The sequence below is a fragment of the Ambystoma mexicanum genome, chromosome 6p (genome assembly GCF_040938575.1).
Source record: "Ambystoma mexicanum isolate Mex_15411 chromosome 6p, UKY_AmexF1_1, whole genome shotgun sequence".
In the NCBI taxonomy this organism is placed as follows: domain Eukaryota; kingdom Metazoa; phylum Chordata; class Amphibia; order Caudata; family Ambystomatidae; genus Ambystoma; species Ambystoma mexicanum.
In genome coordinates this window covers 54,112,366-54,138,512 of record NC_090935.1, presented here as the reverse complement: position 1 = coordinate 54,138,512, position 26,147 = coordinate 54,112,366, and the positions used below count along the sequence as shown (strand labels likewise).

General features: G+C 46.9%; 1 protein-coding gene across 1 annotated transcript in view; it reads left to right on the top strand.

Annotated features, from left to right (window-relative positions):
• LOC138510659 (long-chain-fatty-acid--CoA ligase ACSBG2-like) overlaps positions 1-26,147 on the top strand; it is a 508,494-nt gene that overhangs the window by 293,396 nt on the left and 188,951 nt on the right. Inside the window, exon 7 of the mRNA XM_069626444.1 lies at positions 7,549-7,730. Coding sequence (XP_069482545.1) covers positions 7,549-7,730 — 182 coding nt within the window. The remainder of the gene's footprint in view (positions 1-7,548; positions 7,731-26,147) is intronic.

The following is a 26,147-nucleotide window of genomic DNA, read 5'->3' as shown; positions in this document are numbered from 1 at the left end:
TACAACTAATCCAGAACAGGACTGCAAGACTTGTCCTTGGCCTCAAGCCCTGGGATCCTATCTCTCCAGCTCTGAAATCCCTCCATTGGCTCCGAGTGAATGCAAGGATTAAATTAAAAACCCTTTGCATTGTCCACAAGGCTTTCCGGGGCCTGGGCCCAAAATACGTCCAACTATCCCTCCGTAAATACCTCCCCTCTCGAGCCCTTCACTCCTCTTCCTCTAACTCCCTCAGGGTCAGCCGTTTTTCAAAGAAACGAGCTGGGGGCAGATCTCGGTCTTCGGCCGGGGCCTCCCCTTGGAACTGCCTCCCTGCCACCCTGAAACTTGAGGAGAACCATCTACGGTTCCGGAAGCTCCTCAAGACTTTCCTCTTCGCCTCTGCCTTTGCCACTCTCCTCCCCTGTTAATCTGCTTTTCTCTCTCGGCACTGCCTCATCTTCCAATTGGGCCCTTTTGGGCTCAGTTACCTACCCACCCGGACACCTCTTGCACTGGCTCCGGCCATCCCTGCACTGGAGCCTGTATCTGTACCCATACAGCTCCCTCCCACTCCTCCTCTGCACTTATCAGATTAACCCTATCTGACTTGCCCTGCACTTTACCCTTCACAGGCTGCACTACCACTGCTCTTGAGGACCCTTATTTATTCATTTATTTATCCACTAACTTATTATTTATCTTGTTTTTCCTAGCTCTGCACTTCCCTTCCCCCTCTTTTTTTTTCCTTGCACTTTCCCTTCCCCATGCACTTGCGCGTTCTCAATGTCACTGGGCCTAGTAAAATTGTTTGTTTTTGTTTTCTCCACTGCTCCCCCTCCCTTTGCCTGGTCGCGCTCTGAAACACCTGTGTATGAGCGCGATATAAATAAAATATCCTATCATATCATATCATATGACTGAGAACACAGAAATCAGAAGAGACAAAAAGGTTAAAAGAGTAGAGTTTTCAGAGCCTTCCTAAATTGTAAATGAACAGACACCGCGCGGAGGGCCGCTGGGAGGGCATTCCACAAAATGGCAGCTTTGACCGAAAAAGAGTGGCTTCCAATTCTTGCGCAACAGACCCTAAGGACAGCCAAAAGGGAGCGGTCTGCTGAGCGCAAGGCTCAGGCAGGAACATAAGGTAAAAATGTCAACTGCAGGTACTCCAGGCCAGCAGCATAGAAGGCCCTGTGCACCAGGCATAGAGATTTAAAATGTACACGCTTTGCCACCGGTAACCAGTGAAGGGAATTGAAAACTGGCGAAATGTACTCCCGATAGGGAGAACCAGTGCAAGACGACAGCAGAATTTTGAAGAACCTGTAGACGGCATAACAAGTAATCCAGTTGAAACAAGTATAAGGAGTTACAATAATTGATCCTGCTAAGGACCAGAGCAGAGACCACCAAAGCCCGCAGATGAAAGGGAATAAGTTGTAGGACCTTTGTAAGTATTTTCAATTGAAAATCACTAGCCTGACAAACCGAGCTAACCTCAGAAACCATGGAGAGAGAGGCAGATAATTTAATGCCTACATTTTTGACCACCGGAATCGCAGCTGGAAAGGAGCCAAAAGAAGAAGGCCAGAAAGACGGCGTCCAGGGGTGACGGAACAGCAGAAGAACCCGCAACTATGACCTCGGTCTTATCTCCATTAAGTTTGAGCCAGTTTTCGCTCATGCAGCATCCCACGGCTAACAAGCAATCTCACACCTGAGCGGCATGGGCTGGATGAAGAGGATCTAGCTGAACCAAAATCTGAGTATCATCTGCATACGAGTAGCATCTAAAGCTGTGGGAGTGCATCAGGGTGATCAGAGACTGAATGTAGATATTAAAGAGTGTGGGAGGCAAGGCTGAGCCCTGCGGGACCCCACACACCAGAGCAGCAACCTCAGAAAGAAAGGGTTGAAGCAGCAGCTGCTGGGAGCGGTCAGAGAGAAAGCACCGGGACGATGAGAAAACCGAACCCGATATACCAGCAGCTGACAGATGACTGATCAGGATGGCGTGATCAACCGTATTTTTATCAGTGCCGCGACTGCACCCTGATCCGCAATGAGTGTCAGGTGAGCAAGCCCCGAGACCAGAACAGTCTCTGTACCCGGGCCAGGTCTAAAACACGACTGAAAAACATCGAGCAGGGACATAGACTTACAGAAACGCACCGATAGAGGGGACACCAGGGATTCAAGCAGCTTCATGAAAAACGGCAAGAGAGAAAAGGGGGGTGAAAATTGGCAGGAACTAGAGGGTCAAGGGCTGGTTTTCTAAGAAGAGGAATTACTGTGGCACACTTAAGAGCAGGAGGAATGATCCCAGTTGAGCAAGAATGATTGACTGCAGCTATAATGTGGGGCAGGATCAGCGGTAAAATAACTTTCACAACAGACAACAGAATGGCATCAGTGGGAGAAGCTGACGTCATTCTTGCAACTGCTGAGGTAAGATCTGCAGCCGTAAACAGTGGAAAAGAATCCCACAAGGCATCAGAGGATGGCATCGTCCCCAACAATGAAACAGAGGAAAGGCCACGCATGACCATCGCAGAATAACAGTTAGCCGAGATATCATCCCGGATGGTATCAATTTTACAGATAAATAATTCAGCCAGAGAGTCACATCACTCTTGAGATGGACGAATAGGGTCGTCAGAAGATTCTCTATCCAACAAGGATCGTACCACCCTAAAAAGCTCTTTAGGCTGGGCAATGGAATTTTCAATTTGGAGGGTGTAATATTTTTGTTTGGCTTGCTTAATAGCCGGGTGATATAAAGAAGTAATAGCACAGATATTGGTCCGATCCCCAACAGAGAAAGAGGAGCGCCATTTGCGTTCCGCCTGCCTACGTTTAAGGTCGAAAGAATTAAGGTCCTCATTAAACCATGGCTCAGATGGCCGTCTGCAAACCTGGATCTCCACCAGGTGAACAAACAAATCAGCCGTGGTGGTAAAAACTTTAGATAGAGCACAAAAATCGAAAGAGAATGCGGCACTGCAGCCAGTATTAATATGCGCGGCAAGCAAGGAAGTATCTACCGCACGCCAATTCTGCTTCTTAACTCTCTGTTTATCAGAGACTAAAGGGCGGTCAAAATAGTCAAATACAAAGGGTATGAGAAAATGATCAGACCGGGTGATGCGGAAGGGGGTGGACACCACCAGAAGATCATATTTGGCAAATACCAAATCTAGCCGATTATCCAAAATGTGAGTCGGCTCAGTAACAAACTGCCACAATGAGAGATTATCCATTGCAGCAATCAGTTTGACAGCAGCTTTATCAGAAGGGTCATTACAACATCACCAGCAACAATCAGATCAGAGTAGTATAGCTGTAATGACGCCACAAGATCAGTAAATAGATCAACAATGGTCGAATCATAACCAGGAGGGTGGTAGACTATTAAAACATAGATAGTCTTAGAAAAGGGTCATACGCACCAGAAGTGCCTCAATCCTAGAGAGGACAGGCAGAGGAACCATAGTGTCATAAGGAAGGGGGTGGTTGGTTAACTCGAAAAGGTGAGCTTTGTGTGGTTTGTGAATTGAATGGGGGGAATTTGTGGGAAGGGTAATGTTTGGGAGTTCGGGATATAATAATCAGTGGGCCGTGGAGAAGAATGACTGGGAGCATTTGGGTATGCAATGGTAAAACAGGGATTCTGGGAGATGTAGTTGCCTAGTGCAGAAGGGTTTGGGATCCTAGGGTATTTACCATATACAGAGGGGTCGTTGGATTTGGGCAAGGGATATTCATTGGGTGGAAGGGAGGTAGATGTGTTAAAGCCTACAAAAGATTCAGGGATTTCGTCCTCCACTCCTTCTTCCCTGGTACAATACCCTGCCTCACTTGGGGTACTCCCCCGAGCACAACCCTGGGCTCTCCTACCCAGGTGATTCTCCCTCGCTCGTCTGCCCCCAGGGTTGGGATCTGAGAGCACCAGCCCTTCCCTGGCCACCTGAATAAGAGATTCTCGAGATCTACTTGGGAGAATACCCTCAGGTTTCTCACACCGGTCAGTGCAATGCAAGTCAATGAAATCTACTCTGCTAATGTCTACCGATGACAGGGCCCAATGCATTGGACATGCCCCATAAGTCTCATGATGACCGATCTATTCAACAAGAGAATATGATTCTCTGTTAGAAGACTCTCCCCCATATTCCTGATCGAGGCCCTCTCCCCCAAAACAGCACCTTCCAAGTGCCTGGTTGCCTGTCCCTCCAAATTTGATGTAACTCCCGGCAAACCATTTCACCAGTCGTGCATTTTCTTTGGGCCTTTAGATTTTTTTTAAATGCTTAAGAGTCCTCTACGTTCATTACTGATGTTAGATATAAAATAAACCTGAACATATTTTGTAGTTTCACATTCTATACCAGCCAGGAAACCATGGCAGTTACATTGAAATCACTGCAATATTCTGACAATACATAGAGGCTGTAGAGCACATTTTTAATGACAGGGCCTCATTACAGGTTTGGTGGTATCTCTGCAGTAAATCTGACGAGACACCACCAAATGGAGTTACCGTTACCGCCACATGGTCCAGCGGAATTACTGCAGAATTACAAGTGGCGGTATGGCAGTGTTCATCCTCAATTATGGAGTCCATAGAACTCCATGGGGATTTTGGCAGAATTGCTAGTGGTAATTCTGCCGATATGGCTGTTGTTTTGGTGGTAAGGTGGCAGCAATACCTCTAGAATTATGGCTGGAGGCCTATCATCCACTCCGCGAAACCATAGTTTACCGGTGCAGTAATGTGAGTTGCACCGCCCAACTTGTGAGGCCCTGTGTGAGGAAAGTACAATACTGATCATGTTTCTTAATGATGTGTTTTTAAAACTCTTATTTCAATATGCCTTTTAAAACCACATTAGTAATTTTAGGAAACCACCACGTCCTACTTTAACATTGCTGGGCCTAACTTAACAGTTACATATGAAAATGGTTTGTTTTTGCGTTTTTTATTAAATGTAACTACCAGTTAGAAAGGAGTACTGCTTCCAAACCACTACGTGTCCTCTGTTTCCAGGAGTTTGTATGGTCTTTTAGATAAGGTAGCAGTTTCCCTACCCACATTCCAGGCATACTGTTCCTTAAGCCATTGAAGTTTAAAATGCTATTTTCTTCTTCATTTTGCGAACAAACTGCAAGGTGGCTTTCTCTTTTGACTCGCATCATCTGTCAAACACATCTGTGCAACTTCGAAAGAGAATGCTTTGTTCCAGCTCTGCACAGTATTTTCAGTTAGACCAGTGAAAGGTATCAAACCCTGCATCTTGTGTAAAATAGTCAGACACGTTTAAAGCCAGGAGCATAACATCTTGTATTATATCACTTCTCATTGGACAACCTGTGGGCTACTTCAGTAGACCTCCTCCTACTTGTTAGAATGCTTCATTCCAAATATGCCAGTAGCGCCGATCATTTGCAGCCAATTGCCTCTGACTGCACATGCAGATTTATGGACTAACAACTATACTTTTATACAATATAGTCTAGCAAGAGCAATGCAGATTATAATAGCATTGCAGACCTATCCCTCAGGCAGTACATGGTACTATGGGACTGTAAAGCTTGATAAACACCCTTGCTACGCTCCAGCTTTTAACCTGTCTCCAGAGACCATAAAGCCAGCTACGGCTCTCGGATCGGGTCTATTAAGCTTAATTAACCAAATAAACTAATCTTTAATAAATGTATGAAAGCAAGCCTAGATAATTCATGATACCATTATTCGAGGCCAAAGACAAGGCATGTTTAGAACAATGGGCCTCCTTCCAGGTTTGGTGGTATCCCGCCAGTAATTCTGGCAGGATACCATCAAATGGTATTACCGTTTCCGTCGCCTGATATACTGGTATTGCCGGGATATTACAAGCAGCGGAAATTCTGCTAATTCCCCATTCCGTGGGGTCCCATAAGATATATCAACAGGTCATATAAAGCATTTTCAAGGAACATGTTCGGCCACAGCTCAATACACAGACTATATGGACTAGCCAATACGACATTAAGTACAGCCTGTTTTAATAACCAGCAATAACCTCAAGTCTGAATTGTAATCATTTGAATTCCAATTTGATTATTTGTGTTTTCGTGGTTTCCCTGAAACAGACAGATGGGAGAACTTTTACGGGTCTGCTAAAAAAAGATTCCTTCCCAATTTTTTGTTTTCAGACCTGCCAAACTGCTCACAACACCTGTCTGTTTTCAGGGAAAAACAACAAAAATGAAAACTGAAATTGGCAGATATGGATCCTGTGTTTTTCCTCCGCAGAAAACCTTGTCAGAGCCAAGCAGTTAAAATGCGTAAAAATATTTACTTGGGAACAATTCCAGTAAAATCCTTTAAGTGACCTTGGGAACAGTATAACGCTTCACTTGAACACTTGAATGCTGACGTTCAACCTACTTCTCTCTTTGAGCAAGTGGTCAAGTGGAAATTGTGAACTTCAAATCAATTGATTTTACAAAATCAAATAAGATAAAATCTAACCTTAAGCACCAGAGCAGAGGCCATGTACGATGTATAACTGAATTGTATCATTTTAAACATCAAACCAAACCACTGAATCAACTTCCTAGCTAATTATAAAAATTCCCCAATGTGGTATGTAGAAGTCGGTTTTGAGGGTGCGTTTTAATTTATACCCGACTTTAGAGGCGTTGCGCTTGCCTCATCGACTTGAAATGAAGGATTGATGCTGCAGATTTTGTAAGATTCCCACCAAATTAGAAACATTGCAGCATTGTTTACTATTTTGCAGGGAGCTGACTGTATTGAGGACTTTACATCTGGGAAACTTTTTTTTTCAGTGCAAATGCTAAATGCGCAAAATTGGTGGATGATTTTCTGCAGCGGCAATCACACGACTTTGGTCTTAGCTACAATTAGACTTTTAAATGCATTACCTTTGTAATTGTTTGTGAAGTTTGTGATGTAGCTGTAAATCTATTCTTATATTCTTTCCATTGAAAGACATTTTTTGTATTATAATATGTTTCTGATGGGAAATTGTTATTCATGGAAATGTTCCTTTATAGCGAAAGATTTGAAGCAAGCCAAACACTTAACAATTAAAATTAAAATGAATATATGTACATGCTCATTGTAAGGTGAAGGACTGGACAAGGAGTAATTGATTATCGGGGAGTCAAATTATTTTTGTTTGCCATACACCTCTCGGGCTGATCATTGTCTAAATAAGTGATAGTTAAGAGATAGACCAGTGAAAGGCCTGCATAGGCTTACCAAATAATGAGAGAGCAAGGAGCAAGATGGACAAATACCCAGCTTACATTCTGGATCATGAGTGCTGCAACATGTACTATGGCAGGGCGGCTGGATGCATTCCTAGTCAGAAACTGTCCGCTGTGGTGCTGGATTTGGCACGGCCTTTAGTGATGTGGATATCAGGCTAAGCATCACCAACAGCTTAAATACATTGTTGACTCAGAACCGAGGGAGCAGGGATTGTTCGTTGCTGTACCTGCTTGTTATGTCTTTCTCCGTCCTCATGCCTGCTTTCAATTTTTCTATAAATACAGGGCTCTCTGGTGGATACACTGAGAGAGGTGCGACCCACCCAATTCCTTGCGGTGCCGCGGATCTGGGAGAAGATACAAGAGAATCTGGAGGCCACAGATTCCACCTCATCTCGTATTCAGAGAACCATCAGCACCTGGGCAAAGGGTATTGGGCTGGCGGCTTCCCTCCACCACGTAAATGGGTAGGTCAATTCAGGCATAGCGATCTGTCATTTGATCACTTGTGGGAGTTAGTATGCATGGAAGAGCACGACAAGATGGCCAACTAGCCTCTGGCAAGAGAATGGAAGAGCATGTTTGTTGTGTTAGCATCGATAACAATAACGATTTGCATTGCTAAGTTTTTATGAGGAGCTCCTTATTCCCAAACGGTCAGGAAATCATTCATGAAACTGTCATGAGGATGAATTCACAAACGGGGGAATCCAAGTTTAGCGTGTGTTTTAGTTTTGGTGAAAGGTGGGACAGTCACCTTTGTGACGAAACTAGTATTGTGATGTTTTTCTTTTTGTGAAAGGATACAGGACTTTAGGTTCCTTGTTCCTACCCTTGCTACCTTCGCCCAATGGGTATTGGATGCTGTGAATTTGGCCTACAACTTCCCACGCTAAGGCTACAATACTGAACACTGATTAGATGACTACAGCATGCACAGCGGGCCCCACACTGTGGCTCTTTCCTGCATCAGTAGAGGGGCACACCATCCATGTTGTTTTCTGGCTCACATTGTGGATCACCCTGAAACAACTTCTCGAAGTTTCACATCAATTAAAAACCTGAGTAGCTCAACTGCAGCAACAAGACTGTTGGATCAATTGTTGCAAAATGTTGCACATGCTAACTGTGATGAAATGACTTCTGCCCTGCAGGAGTACTAGAATGAGCAGCGGCTTGATCGCCTATTCAGCCCTCACACTTCTACAAACCAACAATAATCCCAATCATAAAGGTAAAACAGGCACAGGCAAGCGATATACCTCTTTCGCCTTTTGTGGTATCATGGGCCGATGGAAGGCTATACTCTTAGAAGGGGTGTGCATGTGAGACAGTAGAAACCCAAACAGTAATAGCACAGCAGTTCCAAAATAAAAGACGGTCCAATCAGGGTTCTATAAAAATGTATATACGTTAATAAACAAATCAATCGTACAACTTACTATTAAAACACTATTACAAACACATCCCTGTAAAAGGAGACAGAAGACGAAGAACCGGAATGTAAGCACTTGGAATAATTTGTCGGGGAGGACTTGCCCAAGAAATGCAGTATTATTGTTGAAAAAGATATGTCTTGTTGAAAAAATATACAAAAGGGACGTAATCAGTCTCAATGGCCCCGAAAGGTGGAACAGGGCTGTACTTAATTCCAGTGTTAGGAAATTTGACAGTGTCGAACCAGGCTTAGAGTTTTTGTGATTGCGGGTCGAATCAGCTTTGAAGGTGTAGAATCCCGTTGATCTTAAGCAGTAAATCAGCATGGAATCAGATTCAAGCTTGTGCTCAGCGTGGTTAGAAAGTGGTGTTAAGCGGTGCATATCGATAGGTTACCAGGAGTAGTTTTATGCTATCATAGTTCATACATATTGCTGGTTTGAGTCGTGATTATGCAGTGTTTTGTGTCGAGCTGGTTGTTCAATGCTTGTTCAACAGCAGCAGTTGAAAGATCTCCGCAGTGGCACTGTTGTTCAATCCGTGCAGGTGAAGGACTTAGCTGGGGCGATGCAGCTTCGAGCTGGTTCGAGGATGCAAACAGCAGAAGTTTGAAGTTAAAAAAGCTCCTTTTTTAGCCTTTTTAGAATTAATTCTCGGGATAAAGATGATCCCGAGAACTGATGTGTCCCATTAATTCGAAAGTGTCCAACATGGTTCAATTGTGGCTAAAATCAGTTTGAACATTGAAAACATGGATCCTGGCTGTTCTGGCCTTAAGGATGATATGATATGATATGATAGGTTATTTATAACGTGCTTAATGCCCAGCGGTTTCTAAGCGCTGACCCTGGGATCGAACCTGTGGTGCTCCATGTCGTCTTGCTTCCATGGCGAGCACGTTGCCCCTGAGCTATCCTCCCGAGACCATCCCGAGGATGCTGTGAGACCTAATGCAGGGAGCTCTATGACAATGGGAGTCCTTTCAGTCCCTGTTCTTCCAGCCTAGGGACTGTTTGCAAGTAGAGTGGAAGGTCTTTGACCTCAGAAAGTGTCACCCCTAATGTGCCCTGAGAGTGGGTAGGGATCAGAGCTTTCCTTTACCTTGGAACACTACTTCTTCACCTCAATGGCTGAGGGATTTGGAAAGATCACACGTCCCAAAGGAGGTCCAAATTGATGATTTTTTATGTCCTTAAAGTTCCAAAAGTGAATCAAAGAGGGAGTGGGAGGCCACTCTTTTATAGGTAAAACGCTACTTGGGAATAGAGGAAAGCAAGTCTGCTTTAAGGGGTCTAATACCTATCCTTGTGACAAAGACCCTGTCTCCTGTTTTCATGCCCAGAGTGCCTTGTTCTGCAAAAAGTTCAAGGGACAGAAAGGAGAGAAAAGCCCATAGGAAAGTAAGAAATGAAACCCTTCCTCCAACCCACTTGTGCTTCCCCGACTGTCCTACCTCAGCCCCTTTTCTCAGCCTGCAGCTTCAAAGGTTCCCTGTTGTGCAGCCTCCTAGTGTGAGGCAAGACTTTGTTACAGCCCTTTTGATACAAGGCTCTCTGGCCCATCTCCAGTGTGAGTGATCCCAGTCCTGGCAAGGAGTTACACTTTCTCCCATATAGTCAACAGGGGCATGTGTCTTGCCTTTGTTCCATTCACTGGAAGACTGACAGGCAGGTGCTTGAAATCCACATAGCCTCACATGGTCTGAGCTCACATGGTTAACACTGGTATGCTACAAATCAATGATGGAATTAATAATGATGTGGACTACCAATCACCACTTAAAACTAGGTATGGCTTATGATTTCACCTTCTCCACCCACCAGGTGGGTAGTCTATCGTAATTAGGATGCTTTTGGAGTGCAGGTGCAGATTTAATTGCAGCCTCTGCACTGCAGTGACTTTGTTGTCACAACTGCTGTCAAACAAGGCACATCTGACCTCTGAACCCGCTCTGTTCCACTGGAGAGATGGAGCTGCCAATCAGGATACTGATATCGCAGGGCACACGTGTGCACTATGCTTTTAGAATGGAGCTTAAAGAAAGGAGGTCTGGTTAGAGGACCACCCTTTCTGAGATGGATTACCCACATCATCGTTCTATTACTAAAAATAAAAAAGTAACCAAGAAGCGCCCAAAAGTGCCTGTTTGTGCCTGGGAGGCTGCTCAATCGCTGCACCAGGAAGAACGTGCTGTTTCCCGTTTACCAGCATTCAAACTTTGTTTCACATACTTGGACTTGTAAACGAGGTGACCGGGTAAACCTCACGCAGGACTGCAAGTACGGGACAATTGTATGCCTTTTTATGTACAATAAGTTTACATAACATCATTTTCTTGTTCACTCTAGGCTAATCCCGCCCACCAGCCTCTGTTCCCTTTAAGAAGACACGGGCGCGCACACCAAGAAGTGCCCAAAAGTGCCTGCTTGTCTGTTCGTCTGCTGATGCTGGTGTGGCTGGGAATGCTAGGAGTGTGTATATACAATATGTGCTAATAATATGTTAAGGTGTTAAGGTGTTGTGGGTAGTAAAAGGCATTAACACATATTGGAAGCGAGGGGACGGTCACTCGCGAATTGTGAAAACGAAACAAAGCTTGACCGAAGAGTCCGGCTTTCGTGGAAACGACACGCAGTCTGTTTCGGAAATCGAATGAGAAAAGTAGTTTACGAAGAGGGATGCGGGAGGAGTGCAGGACATAAATGAAAGCCAACAAGAGAAGGTTGGTAACAGTGCTGGAGTTGGCTTGGCCTGAGGTGTAGAGAGGGTGAGATGGGAGAAAAAGAGAAAGTGATCACTCCAGGAGAGAGAAGTGGTGAGAAGGATATAGAGGGTAAGGTCGCCCTGTTTCTATAATATTTTCACTGTTCCTTTCTTTACCATGCTTGAGCAGGAAGATATTTGGTTTACCAATTTTGCCGATGATACGCAATGTATCATCCCACTGCCTGGTGATTATGTAGGAGACGAAGAGCGCATCAATGAAGCATATACATGCATTGAAAATTGGATGGTGCAGAATGGTCACGCACTAAATAGATCAAAAACTGAACTCATGATCGTGGAATCCCCTAATCGGATTTCCAAACTAGACACTGGTCACAGCACTTCCAGCTCGGGGAAGTTAAGATCGACACACTGAAGAAGGTCACGTCCCTAGGGGGGACCCTAGACCAGCACCTCTCCATGAAAGCCCATGTGGGGAGTGTGGTTTCAGGAGCGCGTATTACCTAAAACTATTTGCACATCTTCTACTCATGATCTCACAGACCAATGCAGAATCACTGCCAAGAGCCATAGTGGGATCCAAAATGGATTATTGTTGCAGCTTGCTGACAGGCATCAGCAAAACTGAATTAAAGCGATTCCAGGTCATCCAAAATGGAGCAGTGCGGGTAGTCACAGGCCTTGCTAGACGGGACCATGTTGCAGCAGCTAGAAGATCATTGCTCTGGCTGCATGTAGAGTCGAGAATTCAATATCGTCTCCTATTTATTACTTTCAAGAGTCTCCTGGGCATTATGCCCTGCTACTTGAATGAACTTCTTATCCCTAAGCACACTCCCCGGTCTCTCAGATTCAATGACACCAACAGTCTCATGATCCCGAGAAGTAATTCTAAAAAGGCTAAAAAAGAGCTTTTGTTATTGCAGCCCGGCAGCTTGGAATTGCCTGCCACTTGACCTAAGGCTGCAAACCAAACTTGAGTCCTTTAAGAAAAAGCTCAAAACATGGCTGTTTCATTAAATCCTACCAAACCTACCCTGGCCTTTCCCCGGACTGTCGATTCAGATGTGTTTTTCTGTTGTTTATGTCTTGTCTGCGCCATCATGCCTGTGGGCTCATTGCTGAGCATTATAAATTAACTAAACTAAACTAAACTAAAGACATCAGAACATCCAGAGTATGCCCTGCAGAGTGGGTTTGGTCTGAGGGGAGAATAGAAAGAGAGAGAGATTCGCAGTGGTTACAAAAGAGTCCAGAGGAAGGACAGGAAGCTTCCAGGTAGATGTTAAAGTCTCCAAGAAGGAGGAGTTGAGTGGCCGAGGTGGCCGATAGATGGTAGCTACGTTAAGGGAGTAGCAAGGAGAGAGAGAAAGCCTGCAGACAAGGCATTCGAAAGAGGAGTAGGCCTGACAGAGGCACGAATCAACTCTGGGAAGATCAGGGCTACACCTTCTCCGGAATGGTCGGATCTGGGCGGGGAGAGGATCTTGTAGTCATCAGGGAGTAGAGTGTCAAAGCTTGTGACAGAGTTGGCCGTGAACCATGTCTCAGTGAGACCGAGGACATCGAGGTCAAGTTCTTCCAAGAGGCGACAGATGTCAGGAGTGTTTGACAGCTGAGCGATAGTTGAGAGTGGCAATATGGAGAAGGTTGCCATCTTTGAAAGACTTCTGGGGAGGGGTACAAATCAGAGGTATGCCCTGCGGATGTGTAGAAGGACATAGAGGGTGGGCAGAAGAGGAAGGAGGAGAGGGCAAGGTAGCCAAGGAGGGGACAGACGGGGGAGACAACAAAGCCATGGAAGGGAGAGAAGGAGCAGAAGAGGAAAGGAAATTGAGGAGCAGGACGCATCTATCAAAGAGGAGAAGGTTGGCCTGGAAGTCTTGGATCAAGATGGTACCATTCAGGTGAACATTAATGATGACCTTAGAGAAGTGGAAGGAGGCCAGGAGTGCCTCCCACCGTGTCACACCATTAATGATATGATATGATATGGCCTATACACAAGTGTTTCAAGGCGCGACGAGGCCAGGGAAGGGGAACAAGGGAAAACAGACAGCGATCTTACTAGGCCAGGTGTCATTCAGATCGCGCAAGTGCATGGGAAGGGGGAAAGGGAAAAGTGTGAGGGGGAAGGGAGAGGGGAAAGTGCAGTACATGGGATCGTAGAATAAATAAATAAAACGGCCAGCAGGTGGCAAGTGCAACGTAAGTGCAGACATAGGTTCGGGTAGGGGGACTGCAGAGATACAGAAAACAGACCCCAGGTTCAGGGGTTGCCAGGGAGGGAGTGCAGGTGGGCAACTGGCGGGGCCTGGGCCCAGGCTCAGAAGGGTGGTCAGGTAACCAGTGCAGTTTCTGTCAAGAATTCAGCAGGGCAGCGGGGGAGAGAGAGCACAAGCAAAGAGGAAGGTTTTGAGGTGCTTCCGGAACCGGAGATGGCTCTCCTCAAGTTTCAGGGAGGCAGGAAGGCTGTTCCGGAGGGAGGCCCCTGCCGAAGAGAGAGATCTACCACCAACTCGTTGCTTGGAGAAGCGACTGACCCTGAGGGAGTTAGAGGCAGATGAGCGAAGAGCTCGAGAGGGAAGATATTTAGGAAGAGAGAGTTGAAGGTATTGCAGCCCCAGGCCCCAGAAGGACTTGTGGACAATGCAGAGGGTTTTGAACTTAATTCTCGCAGCCACTGGGAGCCAGTGCAGCGATTTCAGTCCTGGAGAAATACAATCCATGGGCTTGAGGCCAAGGACAAGTCTCGCAGTCCTGTTCTGGATAAGTTGCAGAGGGCGCAGAGTAGAGGCAGGCAGATTTAGATAGAGGCTGTTAAAATAGTCTAGCCTAGAGAGAACCAGGGCTCTGGAGACAGTGAGCTTCTGGGGGAAGGAGAGAAAAGGAACAATACCACTGAGCAGGGGCAGCTGGTAGTGTGACTTCTTAGAGACATCAGAGATGTGAGAAGAGAAGGAGAGTGTGGAGTCGAAGATGACCCCAAGGGTGAGCTTCTGGGGGAAGGAGAGAAAAGGAAGAATACCACTGAGGAGGTGCAGCTGGTAGTGTGACTTCTTAGAGACATCAGAGATGTGAGAAGAGAAGGAGAGTGTGGAGTCGAAGATGACCCCAAGGGTGAGCTTCTGGGGGAAGGAGAGAAAAGGAAGAATACCACTGAGGAGGTGCAGCTGGTAGTGTGACTTCTTAGAGACATCAGAGATGTGAGAAGAGAAGGAGAGTGTGGAGTCGAAGATGACCCCAAGGTTTTTGGCATTGCAGGTGGGAGCAGTAAGAGGGCTAAGAGAGGTCAGCCAGAGAGCTGCAGGGAAGGAGGGAGTAGGTGTGCCAATGAGTAGAATCTCAGTCTTACTGGCATTAAGGCAGAGGTCATTGGCGGAACACTCCTGGATGGCAGACAGACAGTCAGAGATGAGGGAAGGTGAGGAGGAAACCGAGGATAGCCTGAAAATGAGCTGGGTATTATCCGCATAGCACTGAAAGTTGGGACAGAGAGAGGTGATGATGTGGGCAAGGAGTGCCAGGTATTGGTTGAACAGCCAGGGAGAGAGGTTAGATTTCGGGGGTACACTACAGGTAGAGAAAAAGATATCGGAGAGGAAGGACCCAAGTTGGACCTGGGAGGGTCGGTTGGAGAGGAAAGAAGTCAGCCACGCCAGAGCCTGAAAAGTGATACCCAGGTTATCACAGAGACGGTTGTGCAGGATGGCATGTTTGACAGTGTCAAAGGCAGAAGAGAGATCAAGCAAGATGAGAACGCAAGGGGTGTTGGAATCAAGGTTGGAGAGAAGGTCTTCACGGATGTTCAGAAGAGCAGTTTCCGTGCTCCTGGCAGCTCTGAAGCCAGACTGATGGTCATGAAGACAGCCAACAGATTCAGTGTGGAGATTAAGCTGGAAGATGGCAAGTTTCTCCATGAGCTTACTCAGGAAGTGAGTGATGGAGATTGGGCGATACCCGGACAGGAGGGGTCGGCAGAGGGTTTCTTAAGAAGAGGGTGCTTCAGGGGGGATGGGAAGACTCCAGTGGCGAAGGAGTGATTGCAGAAATCAGCCAGGGCAGAAGCCAGGGAGTCGATGTGGTCCTTGATAGTTTTGGAGGAACAGGGGTGAACCTGTTTCGACCAGACTTTCATAGATTGGACTTGTCTAGAAGCCTCATCTGCAGAGAAAAGGGGAAAGGCAGAGAAGGAGGGAGGGGGGTGGCTGCAGAAGGGCCAGAGGAAGAGCAGGAAAGGGAGGGAGGGGGGCGATAGGAGGAGAGTGAGGACAGTATGTCCTGAGTTTTAGAAATGAAGTGAGAAGCCAGTGCCATGCAGAGGGCCTGGGTAGGGACAGGGGAGGTAGAGACTGCGGCAGGATTGGCCAGTTCCTTGCAGATTTTAAAGAGTTCAGCCGAGTTGTTGGATGCCGCAGAGACGCGGGCTTGTATATGGGCTCTCTTCTTGGTTAGGACAGAGAGCCGGCATTGCCTTTGGAGCAGGCAGCAGGCCAGTTTGTCAGAGGGTGTACATGAAGCAAGCCATTTCCTCTCGGCCCCCCTGCACTTGCGTTTTAGGATGCCGTGGTCTGAGTCGTACCAGTAGTTTCACTTGGCCTTGGGCTTCAGGCGGATTCTCATGACAGGGACAAGGAAATCAAGAGTATCAGATATAGCAGAGTGGAGCGTGCAGAGGGCTCTGTCAGGGTGAGAGTCAGCCAAAGGAGGGAGAGAAAGTGGCGGCGAAAGCCTCACCTGACACGCGCTTCATGGGTCGGATGACCGAGAAGGTGGGGGGCAGTGATGGAGGTGGCTTGGCCTGAGGGGTAGGGAGGGTGAGGTGGGAGGAGAGGAGAAAGTGATCACTCCAGGAGAGAGGAGTGAAGAGAGGGACAGAGAGGGGAAGGTTTGATGAAACCAGAACATCCAGAATGTGCCCTGCAGAGTGGGCTGGGCCAGAGGGGAGAATGGTGAGTGAGAGAGAGTCGCAGAGGTCGCAAAAGAGTACTGAGGGAGGACCGGAGGCATCCAGGTGGATGTCGAAATCTCAGAGAAGGAGGAATTGAGTGGTTGAGGCCAGGAGTGAGGAGAGGTCCGCCCACTCAGAGAGGAAGGAGGAGATTTGACCAGGTGGCCAATAGATAGTAGCCACAGTAAGGGAGTGGCTGGGGGAGAGAGCCTGCAGATGAGGCATTCGAAAGATGAGTAGGACTGCGTAGGAGTGACAGAGTGGGAATCCACTCTGGGAAGATCAGGGCTACACCTCCTCCAGAACGGTTGGACCTGGGCGCAGAGAGGATCTTGTAGCCATCTGGTAGGAGCGTGTCAAAGCAAGTTGCAGAGCTGGCCGTGAACCATGTTTCGGTCAGACCAAGGACATTGAGGTCAAGTTCCTCCAGAAGCCAGCAGCTATCAGAGGAGTGTTTGACAGCAGAGCGAGAGTTTAGAGTGGCAATATGGAGAAGATTGACATCTTTGAAGGACTTCCGGGGAGGTGTACAGGTCAGAGGTATGCCCTTCGGAGGTGTAGAAGGAGCCCGAGAAGGAGCAGAGAGGGAAGGAGAAGGCAGGCTAGGGAAGGAGGAGACAGAGGGGGAGGCGAGGACGCCACGGAAAGGTGAGGGGACTGCAGGAGAAGAAAGGAAATAGATGAGGCGCTGGAAACATCTATCAAAGAGGTGAAGGTTAGCTGAGGGCCTTAGACCGAGTAAACATTAATGATGACCTTGGAGGAATGGAAGGAGGCCAGGAGGGCGTCCCAATGGGTGCCACCTTTAATGGCACCTATGAAGTAACACTGGTCACTCCGTATCTTGTCCCGTCTTGATTTCCTGTTGTCTTGTCTCCTTGTAAGCGCTCTGATGCCCGCGGGCTTTAGCGCTAGATAAACAAATAAATGAAATAAAATAAAAAATAAATGGGAGAGGAGGTGAAAGGAGAGAGAACAGAGACCATATGAAGTGTCCATGGGTCTGGCGAAGGAACGACAAAGAGGATGTCGGTGAGAGTTTCCTTAGAGGAGGCACTGGTGTAGGTGTCAGCGCTAGGGAGGCCTGGGTTGGAGACCAGGATGTCCTTTTTAAACGTCTTCCAACCAGATTTCGTGAGGAGAGCAGGATAGTCGATAGAGAAGCAGTTAGAGAAGATAGGGCAGACAGAGAGCACCATGGAGTAGGTGAGAGAGGAGAGAGGTAAAGGTACATGAGCCGGACTCTAGAGTAGATGGACGTGACAGTGAGAGGCATGCAGGTTGCACAATAGGACAAGATGACGACAATCAGGATTAAGGAGTTTACAGAATGCACATTATAGGACAGGAGAGAAAACACAGCTAGATTTGAGAATCCTAATGGGAGAAGAAGAGAAAGGAGAAAGCACAGCGACCATATGAAGAGTCCATAGGTCTAGCGAGGGAACGACAAAGAGGATGTCAGTGAGGGTTTGTCTGGAGGAAGCACTGGTATAGGTGTCAGCGATAGGGAGGCCTGTTTGGAGACCCGGATGTCCTTTTTAAACTTCTTCCTACCAGACTTAGTAAGGAGAACAGTATAGTTGATAGAGAAGCAGTTAGACAAGATAGGAGAAACAGAGAGCATAGCGTAGGTGGGGGAGAGGAGAGATGAAGAGGGGAGTGGGAGGGAGGGAATCACTAGGAGAGGACACATGGAGGGGTACAAGCTGACGAGACAGAGAGGGACGAGACAATAGTAGACAATTGACTATTACGACAACAGCTCAGACAATAGTAGAATAGTTCACTAGAGGAACGATTTGCTCAGAAGACAAAAACCACAAAAAAAGGACAAATTAGTTGGCAAATGAGAACCTGGAGGATGGACGTATGCAGCGAAACAGACAGCAGTACAATGTATGTCAAGGCAGTCAGTGAGGCGAACACAAACCCACACCAGGAGCAGAGAAATTGGCGAATGAGGACCTAGATGAGGGAGGAATACAACCAGAAAACACAAGACAATATAAGAAAAAACAGGGCAGCCAGTGAGGAAAACAACAAAGCAATGTACTCGCTGTATAAGCAAGAAGGGCAGTCAATGAATAAAACATCAAAGCAATGTACAAGAGCGGGAATCAGAGTGATAACCTAAAGGAGGCAAAGATATGGCAGAACACGGAAAAGTAGGACACTCAATGAACAGGGCAGTCAATGAGGAAGAACAGACGGGGGTTCGTGGGAGCAGGTGGGAGAAGAGGGGAGTGCGAGGCAAGTGCACGGAGCACACAGTCAGGAAGTTTAGTTTAGTTTAGTTTATTATTTATATGGCGTGCCATACACTGGGGCATCAGGGCGCAAACAGACAAGGATATGCTCAACTTAGTTACAAATACATAAAGATAAGATGAGGGTACAGAGATACGCTGAGCTTGGTTACAGACATGCTCCGCTAATTGTAAGTACATGAAAAAAGCAGAAAGTGTAGACATCAACAATGTTACAGTAAGCAGATATGTACAAGGAGAGATCAGGAACAGGGGAGCAAGGAACATGCTCCTGCATAGTCATGGTCGCGTAATATATAGTTATATACAGTTATGTACAGTGTGACATATAGGGTCAAGCGAGTTAGAGTAGTTAGCTGTCGTTGGCTCTCAGCCACCTAGTGAGGTTATGTCTAAAATTTGCGAAGGGCTGAGGTTCTCTGATGTCATGGGGGAGGGAGTTCCATAACTGCACAGCCTTAACCGGGAAGCTATTTCCTCCTATAGTGGAAAGTTTGAAGCGCGGAACTTGGAGGCAGTTTGCGTTGGCTGTTCTAGTAGGTCTGGAAGAAGTTCTTTTGTGTAATCTGTCCATGAGGTAGGGTGGAGCTTTGTTATTGATACATTTATGGGTGAGGGAGGCGATCTTGAGATGAATTTTGTCTGCGGGGGAGAGCCATTTGTATTCTCTTCTTATAGAGGATATATGCTCATTTCTATTAATCTTGAGTGCTGCTCTCAAGGCATTGTTCTGGAGGACTTGAATTTTGTGGATGGTCTGTTTATTTGCTCCAATGTATAGTCCATTACAATAGTCTAATTTGGATAGTATCAGGGCTCTGGCAAGTGTAATGCAACTATCTGTAGAGAGGAATTGTTTGCTCGCTCTGATAAGTTTGCATGTGTATGCTGTGGCAGAAGCTAGAGAGTTAACTTGTTTGGTAAAGTTCATGGTGGCGTCTAGGTAGAATCCTAGGGTTTTCACTTTGTTAGCTACTTTTATGTTGTTCCCATCGATAATGAAGTTGTCATAATCAGGGCTAAGTTTGGATATATAGGTCGTGGTGCCTAGGATGATAAGCTTGGTTTTATCATCGTTCAGGCATAAGCCGTGTGTGGCTATTAATGCCTGAACGATGCTATATATTCTGTTCACTAGGGCCAGGGCCTTGGCGTAATCTCTTGAGAGCGGGAGGAGGATCTGGGTATCGTCTGCGTAGTTGGTGTAGGCGATACCCAGATGATCCATTTCGTCAAAGAGGGGCTTCGTGAAAACATTGTAGAGGGTGGGTGACACACAAGACCCTTGTGGTACACCGCATGTTATGGGAATTGGATCTGCTGAGGCTGATGGAGCGAAAACTCTCATAGTCTGGTTACTCAGGAATGACTTGATCCAAGTTATGGCCTCTTTTGAGAAGTGGGCTGCAGAGTCAAGGTGACTCCAGAGGACTGTGTGGTCCACTAAGTCGAATGCCGCTGATAAGTCCAGAAGGAGAAGTAGGGCCGCTTGGCCATTATCTCTGCATTCGTCTCTTTGGGCCTTAAGGTCCATTAACGCCGTCTGGGTCCCATGTTGCGGGCGGAATCCTGATTGACGGGTTCCAAGTAGGTGGTTAGACTCTAGGAAGTTTTGTATTTGCATGTAAGCCACTTTATCTAGAATTTTTAGAAGAAAGGGCACAGTCGTGATGGGCCTGAAATTAGTCGGAATGGCAGGGTCAAGGGTTTGTTTCTTTAGTAGTGGCAGTACCCAGGACTCTTTTAGGTTGTTTGGTACTGAGCCTGTGGTAAAGGAGGAGTTGATTAGTTTGGTTATAAATGGCGATAATTCTCTCGCAGCATCCTTGATGAGTTGTGCTGGGCATTGGTCGCCTTTTCCGTTAGACGGTTTAAGTCCCAGAATGACCTTTTCTACCTCTATGGTCGAGACCTTAGAAAAGCAGAATCGGGCTTCCATATTAGGCTGTGGAGATGGCGCTGAGCTCTGAGGGATGTGAGGCGTTAGCGATGCCTTCTTGATGGCAATTTTGGTTTGTAGATTTGCTACTTTATTTGTTAAAGCAAGTTGTATGCTAGAGCACCATGTTTTATCCTTGGTGCAGTTTTTCTTGGGGTACACCAGGTGTTTCCAGTTGTTTCAGAATGCTGAACAGTTCTTTGACAATGGATTTTGAATTAGATATTCTAGTATAGGTTTCTTGTTTGGCTAATAATATTTCTTTCTTGTATTGGGAGGAGGCTTTGGAGAGGTTGAGTTTATTTTTGACTGATGGGGAGAGTCTCCAAATAGTTTCAAGTTTTCTTTTGGCCAGCCTGAGATTTTTTAGATGGGGCGTGAACCATGAATTGAGGTGTTTTTTTGGTTTGCTATTTCTAGTTTGAGCGTGGCTATGTGATCAAGGGCTGAGGTCATGGCCACATTATAATGTTCAACTAACAGATTAGGGTCCATACTGTCTGGTAGTGAGTTCAATTTAGGTATTATAACGGGCATCAGATTTTCTGCTGTCATTTGTTTTTTGTTTCTCGTGGGCAGAGGTGGGGCAGGTGAGGACAGGGCAGTAGCCCGGTTGGTTGTCACTGTGAATAATAGCAGGTGGTGGTCAGTCCAGATCTGCGGTACAGAGTCCGTAATATTTACTTCGCAATTATGTTCTGCTATCCAAACAAGGATACGACCTTTGTTGTGGGTAGGTAATTCAACTTTTTGGGAGAATCCCAGCTCTTTCAAGGTCAGAGCAATTGCTGTAGATTGGGTATCCTTATTGTCATTATAACCTAAATTAAAGTCTCCTAGCACTATTGTTTGAGATGTATTTTTTAGGTTATTAGACAGGGATGTCGAGATGTCTTCAGCGAAGGTTCCGATAGGACCTGGTGGTCTGTAGATAAGGATGATGTTTAGGGTTTGGGAGTTGGCGATGGCTATTTTGACCGTGAGGCATTCACATGATTGCATAGTGGTAGTAGTGATGATCATCATGTCCAGGCTAGTTTTAGCTATGATTGCTAAACCTCCACCTCGGGAGGTGAGTCTGTCCGCTCGTAGAACTGTATAGTTATCTGGGACTGCTAGTGATAGGGCTGGGCCTGCCGCATCATGTAGCCAGGATTCTGAGATGGCCAGGAAGTCTAGGTTGTCTGTAAGAATGATGTCTGATATCTCTGTGGCATATGCGACTAGCGACGTGGCGTTTATAAGCGCACCTTTGAGATAAGGTTTGTGGCCTGCTAAATTAGGGCGAGTGGTGTTATGACTACCTTTGGTTGTCTGTTTGGTGTCGTTTATTCTGGGTCTATTGGGCTTGGACTGTTTCCTGGTGGGTTCTGCAATACCCTTCAAGGGTAACTGTATTTTATTTTGGAGTTTTAGTAGTTCAACTTTCTTGGCTGGTGGCTCATGCAGTTTGGACAGGCGAGCGCGTAGTCTTAGGTTTCTGTCTGCAGTATTACATGGCCTTTGTAGAGTGGTGCTATCTGGATAATGGGTCATTTTAAGTCCAGTATTGGTTTGTTGTGTGTTGAGCATGATAGGGCAGGTAAGATGGGTGGAATAGGACATGGCGCAAAGACTCAGAATGTTAGCTTTGGTGCTCAGTTTAAGTGATTGTACTCCTAGTGTGATGCGGAAGGCGATATACAATGGTAGCCAGGGTGACCTGTAGGCAGGACCCAAGGTGTGCATGCTAAGTGGCTGAGTAGAGGCCAGTTAGGTGTAGTTTCAGTAGTGATTTGAAAGTGGCTAAGACCAGGTAGGCTAGATGCAACTATCAGGCTAGGTACAGTTTCAGTAGCAATTTGAAATGGCCAAAAACAGGCAGGCTAGATGCAACTATCAGGCTAGGTACAGTTTCAGTAGAAGTTTGAAGTGGCCAAAAACAGCTGAGCTAGATGCAGCTATCAGGCTAGGTACAGTTTCAGTAGCAATTTGAAATGGCTAAAAACAGACAGGCTAGATGCAACTATCAGGCTACGTACAGTTTCAGAAGCAATTTGAAATGGCCAAAAACAGGCAGGCTAGATGCTCCGGATTGGGTATTTCAGATTAGTCAGGGCAAATCAGAGGGGTTCGTGGGCAGGCAGTCTGGAGGTGGAGATCAGGAAGTGTGGACCAGGGGGCTGGATGGCCATCTTGGAGTGGTCGACCCCATGTGCATTCGAATGGGTGCACGAGAAAGAATTAGCTCAATTGCTAATTTCGCCAGCTCAATAAGGTGGATGAGTGTATGTACAGCGTCGGAGTGCAAAGCCACGCTTGTGTGGAGTAAAAGCGTAGCAGGAGATGCCGACGGCGGTCTCAGGTGGAAATAGGGTCAGGGCTTACCTTGCTGAAGGGAAGCTCCTGCTTCACCTTCACAACGTGGCACACTGCTCCAGCAGTGGGGAGAAGAGCCCCCGCTACGTGCGTGGGTCGATGAAAGTGGAACGGGCTAAGACAGGAAATAGCCTTTGTTCCTCCTGCCTTCGTTACGATGCCGGCTCACGCCTCCCGGCTCCGGATTGGGTATTTCAGATTAGTCAGGGCCAATCAGAGGGGTTCGAGGGCAGGCAGGCTGGAGGTGGAGATCAGGAAGTGTGGACCAGGGGGCTGGGTGGCCATCTTGGAGTGGTCGACCCCATGTGCATTCGACTGGGTGCACGAGAAAGAATTAGCTCAATTGCTAATTTCGCCAGCTCAATAAGGTGGATGAGTGTATGCAAGGCATCGGAGTGCAAAGCCACGCTTGTGTGGAGTAAAAGCATAGCATGAGATGTCGACGGCGGCCTCAGGTGGAAATAGGGTCAGGGCTTACCTTGCTGAAGGGAAGCTCCTGCTTCACCTTCACAAGGCGGCGCACTGCTCCAGCAGTGGGGAGAGGAGCTCCTGCTCCGTGCGAGGGTCGATGAAAGTGGAGGAGCGGGGAAGTAGCGCGGAACACGGGATCAGGGACAAGCGGGGAAGATGAGAGGAGCATGCGATCAGGAAGTAGTGAGGGAGATGCAAAAAGTGCAGGAGGGAGGGGGTGCGAGGCAATGCGCAGAGCACGCGGTCAGGGAATAGCGAGGAAGGCACGAGGGCACGCGATCAAGGGGTTACGAGGAACCACTCGTTCAGGGGCGCGTGGCTGCGAGCAAAACCAGAGTGGAAGTGCGAGGAACCACGCAATCAAGGATTGCGACGGACCACGCAGGCTAAGACATGTAGGTGTGAGCGAGCCAGAGAAGAGAAGGGCGCCAAGACGCAAGACGATCACGGACGTTCAGGGAACGCACCAACTGAGCATGGCCAAGGATGGAGGGGGTGGTAGAGCACACACGATTGCGGGATTGTGAGGGATCACGCAAATTGGGGGCATAAGGGGAGGCGAGAATGATAGGGTGTGGAGATGTGCGCAGTTGAGAATGCGAGGGATGGGACGTGCAGCTCACGCAGAGGCAGTGCAAGAGAGAAGCGCGAGGGGCCACGTGTTAGCGAGGATCCTCAAGAATGTGCTAATTTCCCTTACCTTTTGAGACCCCCAGCAACTTTGCGGGATTTCTAGGATTTTAATTTTTCCCTGGAAAGAGTGTGAGCTTTTTTCCCCACTCTTTCATGTATTTTGATGTGTTTTTTTTACTTTTGTGTTCTTTGGATTTGGAGTTTTAAACAACTCCATAGGCATCATCTTTTTCTTGTGTGTCACACAGCACGTTCAGTGCAGTGGCACAGGGGTGTCTTTCAGACTCCCTCAGGTTTAAATACCTTCTCTGGGACTACTATCTCTCAGAGCATGTAAAGTTAAATTGACTTTGCTAGTCTTTTTAAATCCATAGACCCAGCACACACTATCTTCCTATAGAGTGCTGGAGGGGTTGCCTAGCATTCCCTGTGTCTAAACACTCATGTAACAGTCAAATGTTACCCCTTCCTCTTGAAATGGCTGGTGGCAGTGGTTTTAAAATGAACTACCATGATTTTTCCGAACGTGAACACTGGTAGCTAAAGATCGGGTCAGCCATGTTTTCCAATATGGCGTCCAAGACCTATCTGGAAAAACAGACTCCGGTCATCTTTTTTTGCCATTTCTTTTAGGAAAGGTCCTTCTTGTGTTTAACTCTGTGCACCAAAACTGGTTTGGTCCCTTTGTTCGATGCCCCTTGGCGGGCTTCAGTGATGAAGCCCTTCTCTGGCGCATGAGTGTCTGGGGTGGACAGGATGTGAGGGAGGTGCCCAAAACCCCCTGTGCTTAGTCTCCTAGGAGACCTGAATGCACCCTGGTGTGATTGGCTGGCTGACTGACTGGCAAGGCCAGCCACCCTGCTGGGTGAGTGGCAGCTGGGCTGGAATGAGGGAGAAAACTGTTTAAAAGCAGGTCTCTGGAACTTGGAAGGCAGAGTCGGCCACTGGATCGAAGGAACCTAAGACGAGCTGAAGGAAAACGACTGCTGCAACTCCTGGACCATTGGTTTGCCCAGTGAAGCCCTGCTGCAGGTCCGAATTGCCTGAAACTCCATCGACAGAGAAGCTCCTTCAAGGACGACTTCTTGCCTTGTGCTGTGGGAACAACCAACTCATAAGCCACCTGGACACTGTCTCCATACTGTTCGAATTTTCATCAAAGTGCCGTTGAAAACCGGATAGCCAGTGAGGAGGATACCAGTTTGCGGACTTTAAGACACTCACACCTTAAACCGACGCTTAGCCAAGCTTGTGACCTCATTCCTGGGCAGTGCAGGAACCTCCCGATGTCCTCCTTCTTGTCCCCACGACTGAAGCTCAGGAACAGCGATATCTGCAGGAACTGCAGGAACAACTGCCTCAGCTACAGCTTTTCTTCATACTTAAGGTACTGTGCAAACGCAGTGTGGAAAATCCTTTCTGCCGCAGTGAAAGTTTGTGAAACTTTCCCAACTTTTGAGTATTGTACGCTCCTAATCATACATATAACTCTTTTTCTGATCTCTCTATCTGAAAGACCATAAACCAAGTAGATGTGTGCTTGGTTCCCAATTAAACTCACACCATCTAATCCACATTCTGTTTGAAGTCAGATCAACTTGCATGCGAATAGAGCTTGCCAGTGAATACATGATTACATAAACATGTACTTCTGTATGCCAGTATGGAAACTCCACTATGTCAGCAAGCATATATATAATATATATGTAACTCAAAAGGGTGTCTGTCTGACTATACCAGGCTGTTGCAGGGAATATAGGGCCTACTCTTCCTAAACCAATACTAAACCAGTACATTTCTGTCCTTTCATTTGGATTCACTTACAATTGCAAAGAGGCTGCAGGCCTCAAAAACAAATAAATGCTACTTCACTTCGGCAAGAAGACATAACCAAATCTTATTTAAAATGTGCAGAAAAGGCTCAAAAAGAACTGACTATGCTTTAAAAATTAGACATGTTAAAATAAGTTTGCAGAGCAACTCCCACGGTTTCACATTTGTGTCGATATGGGACTCCCACATTAAGTAAACAAAAGTGGGAGGCATATTTCTACCACACTGGATGCTATCGGGCCGTCTTGGGTGGAGCTTGCTGGAT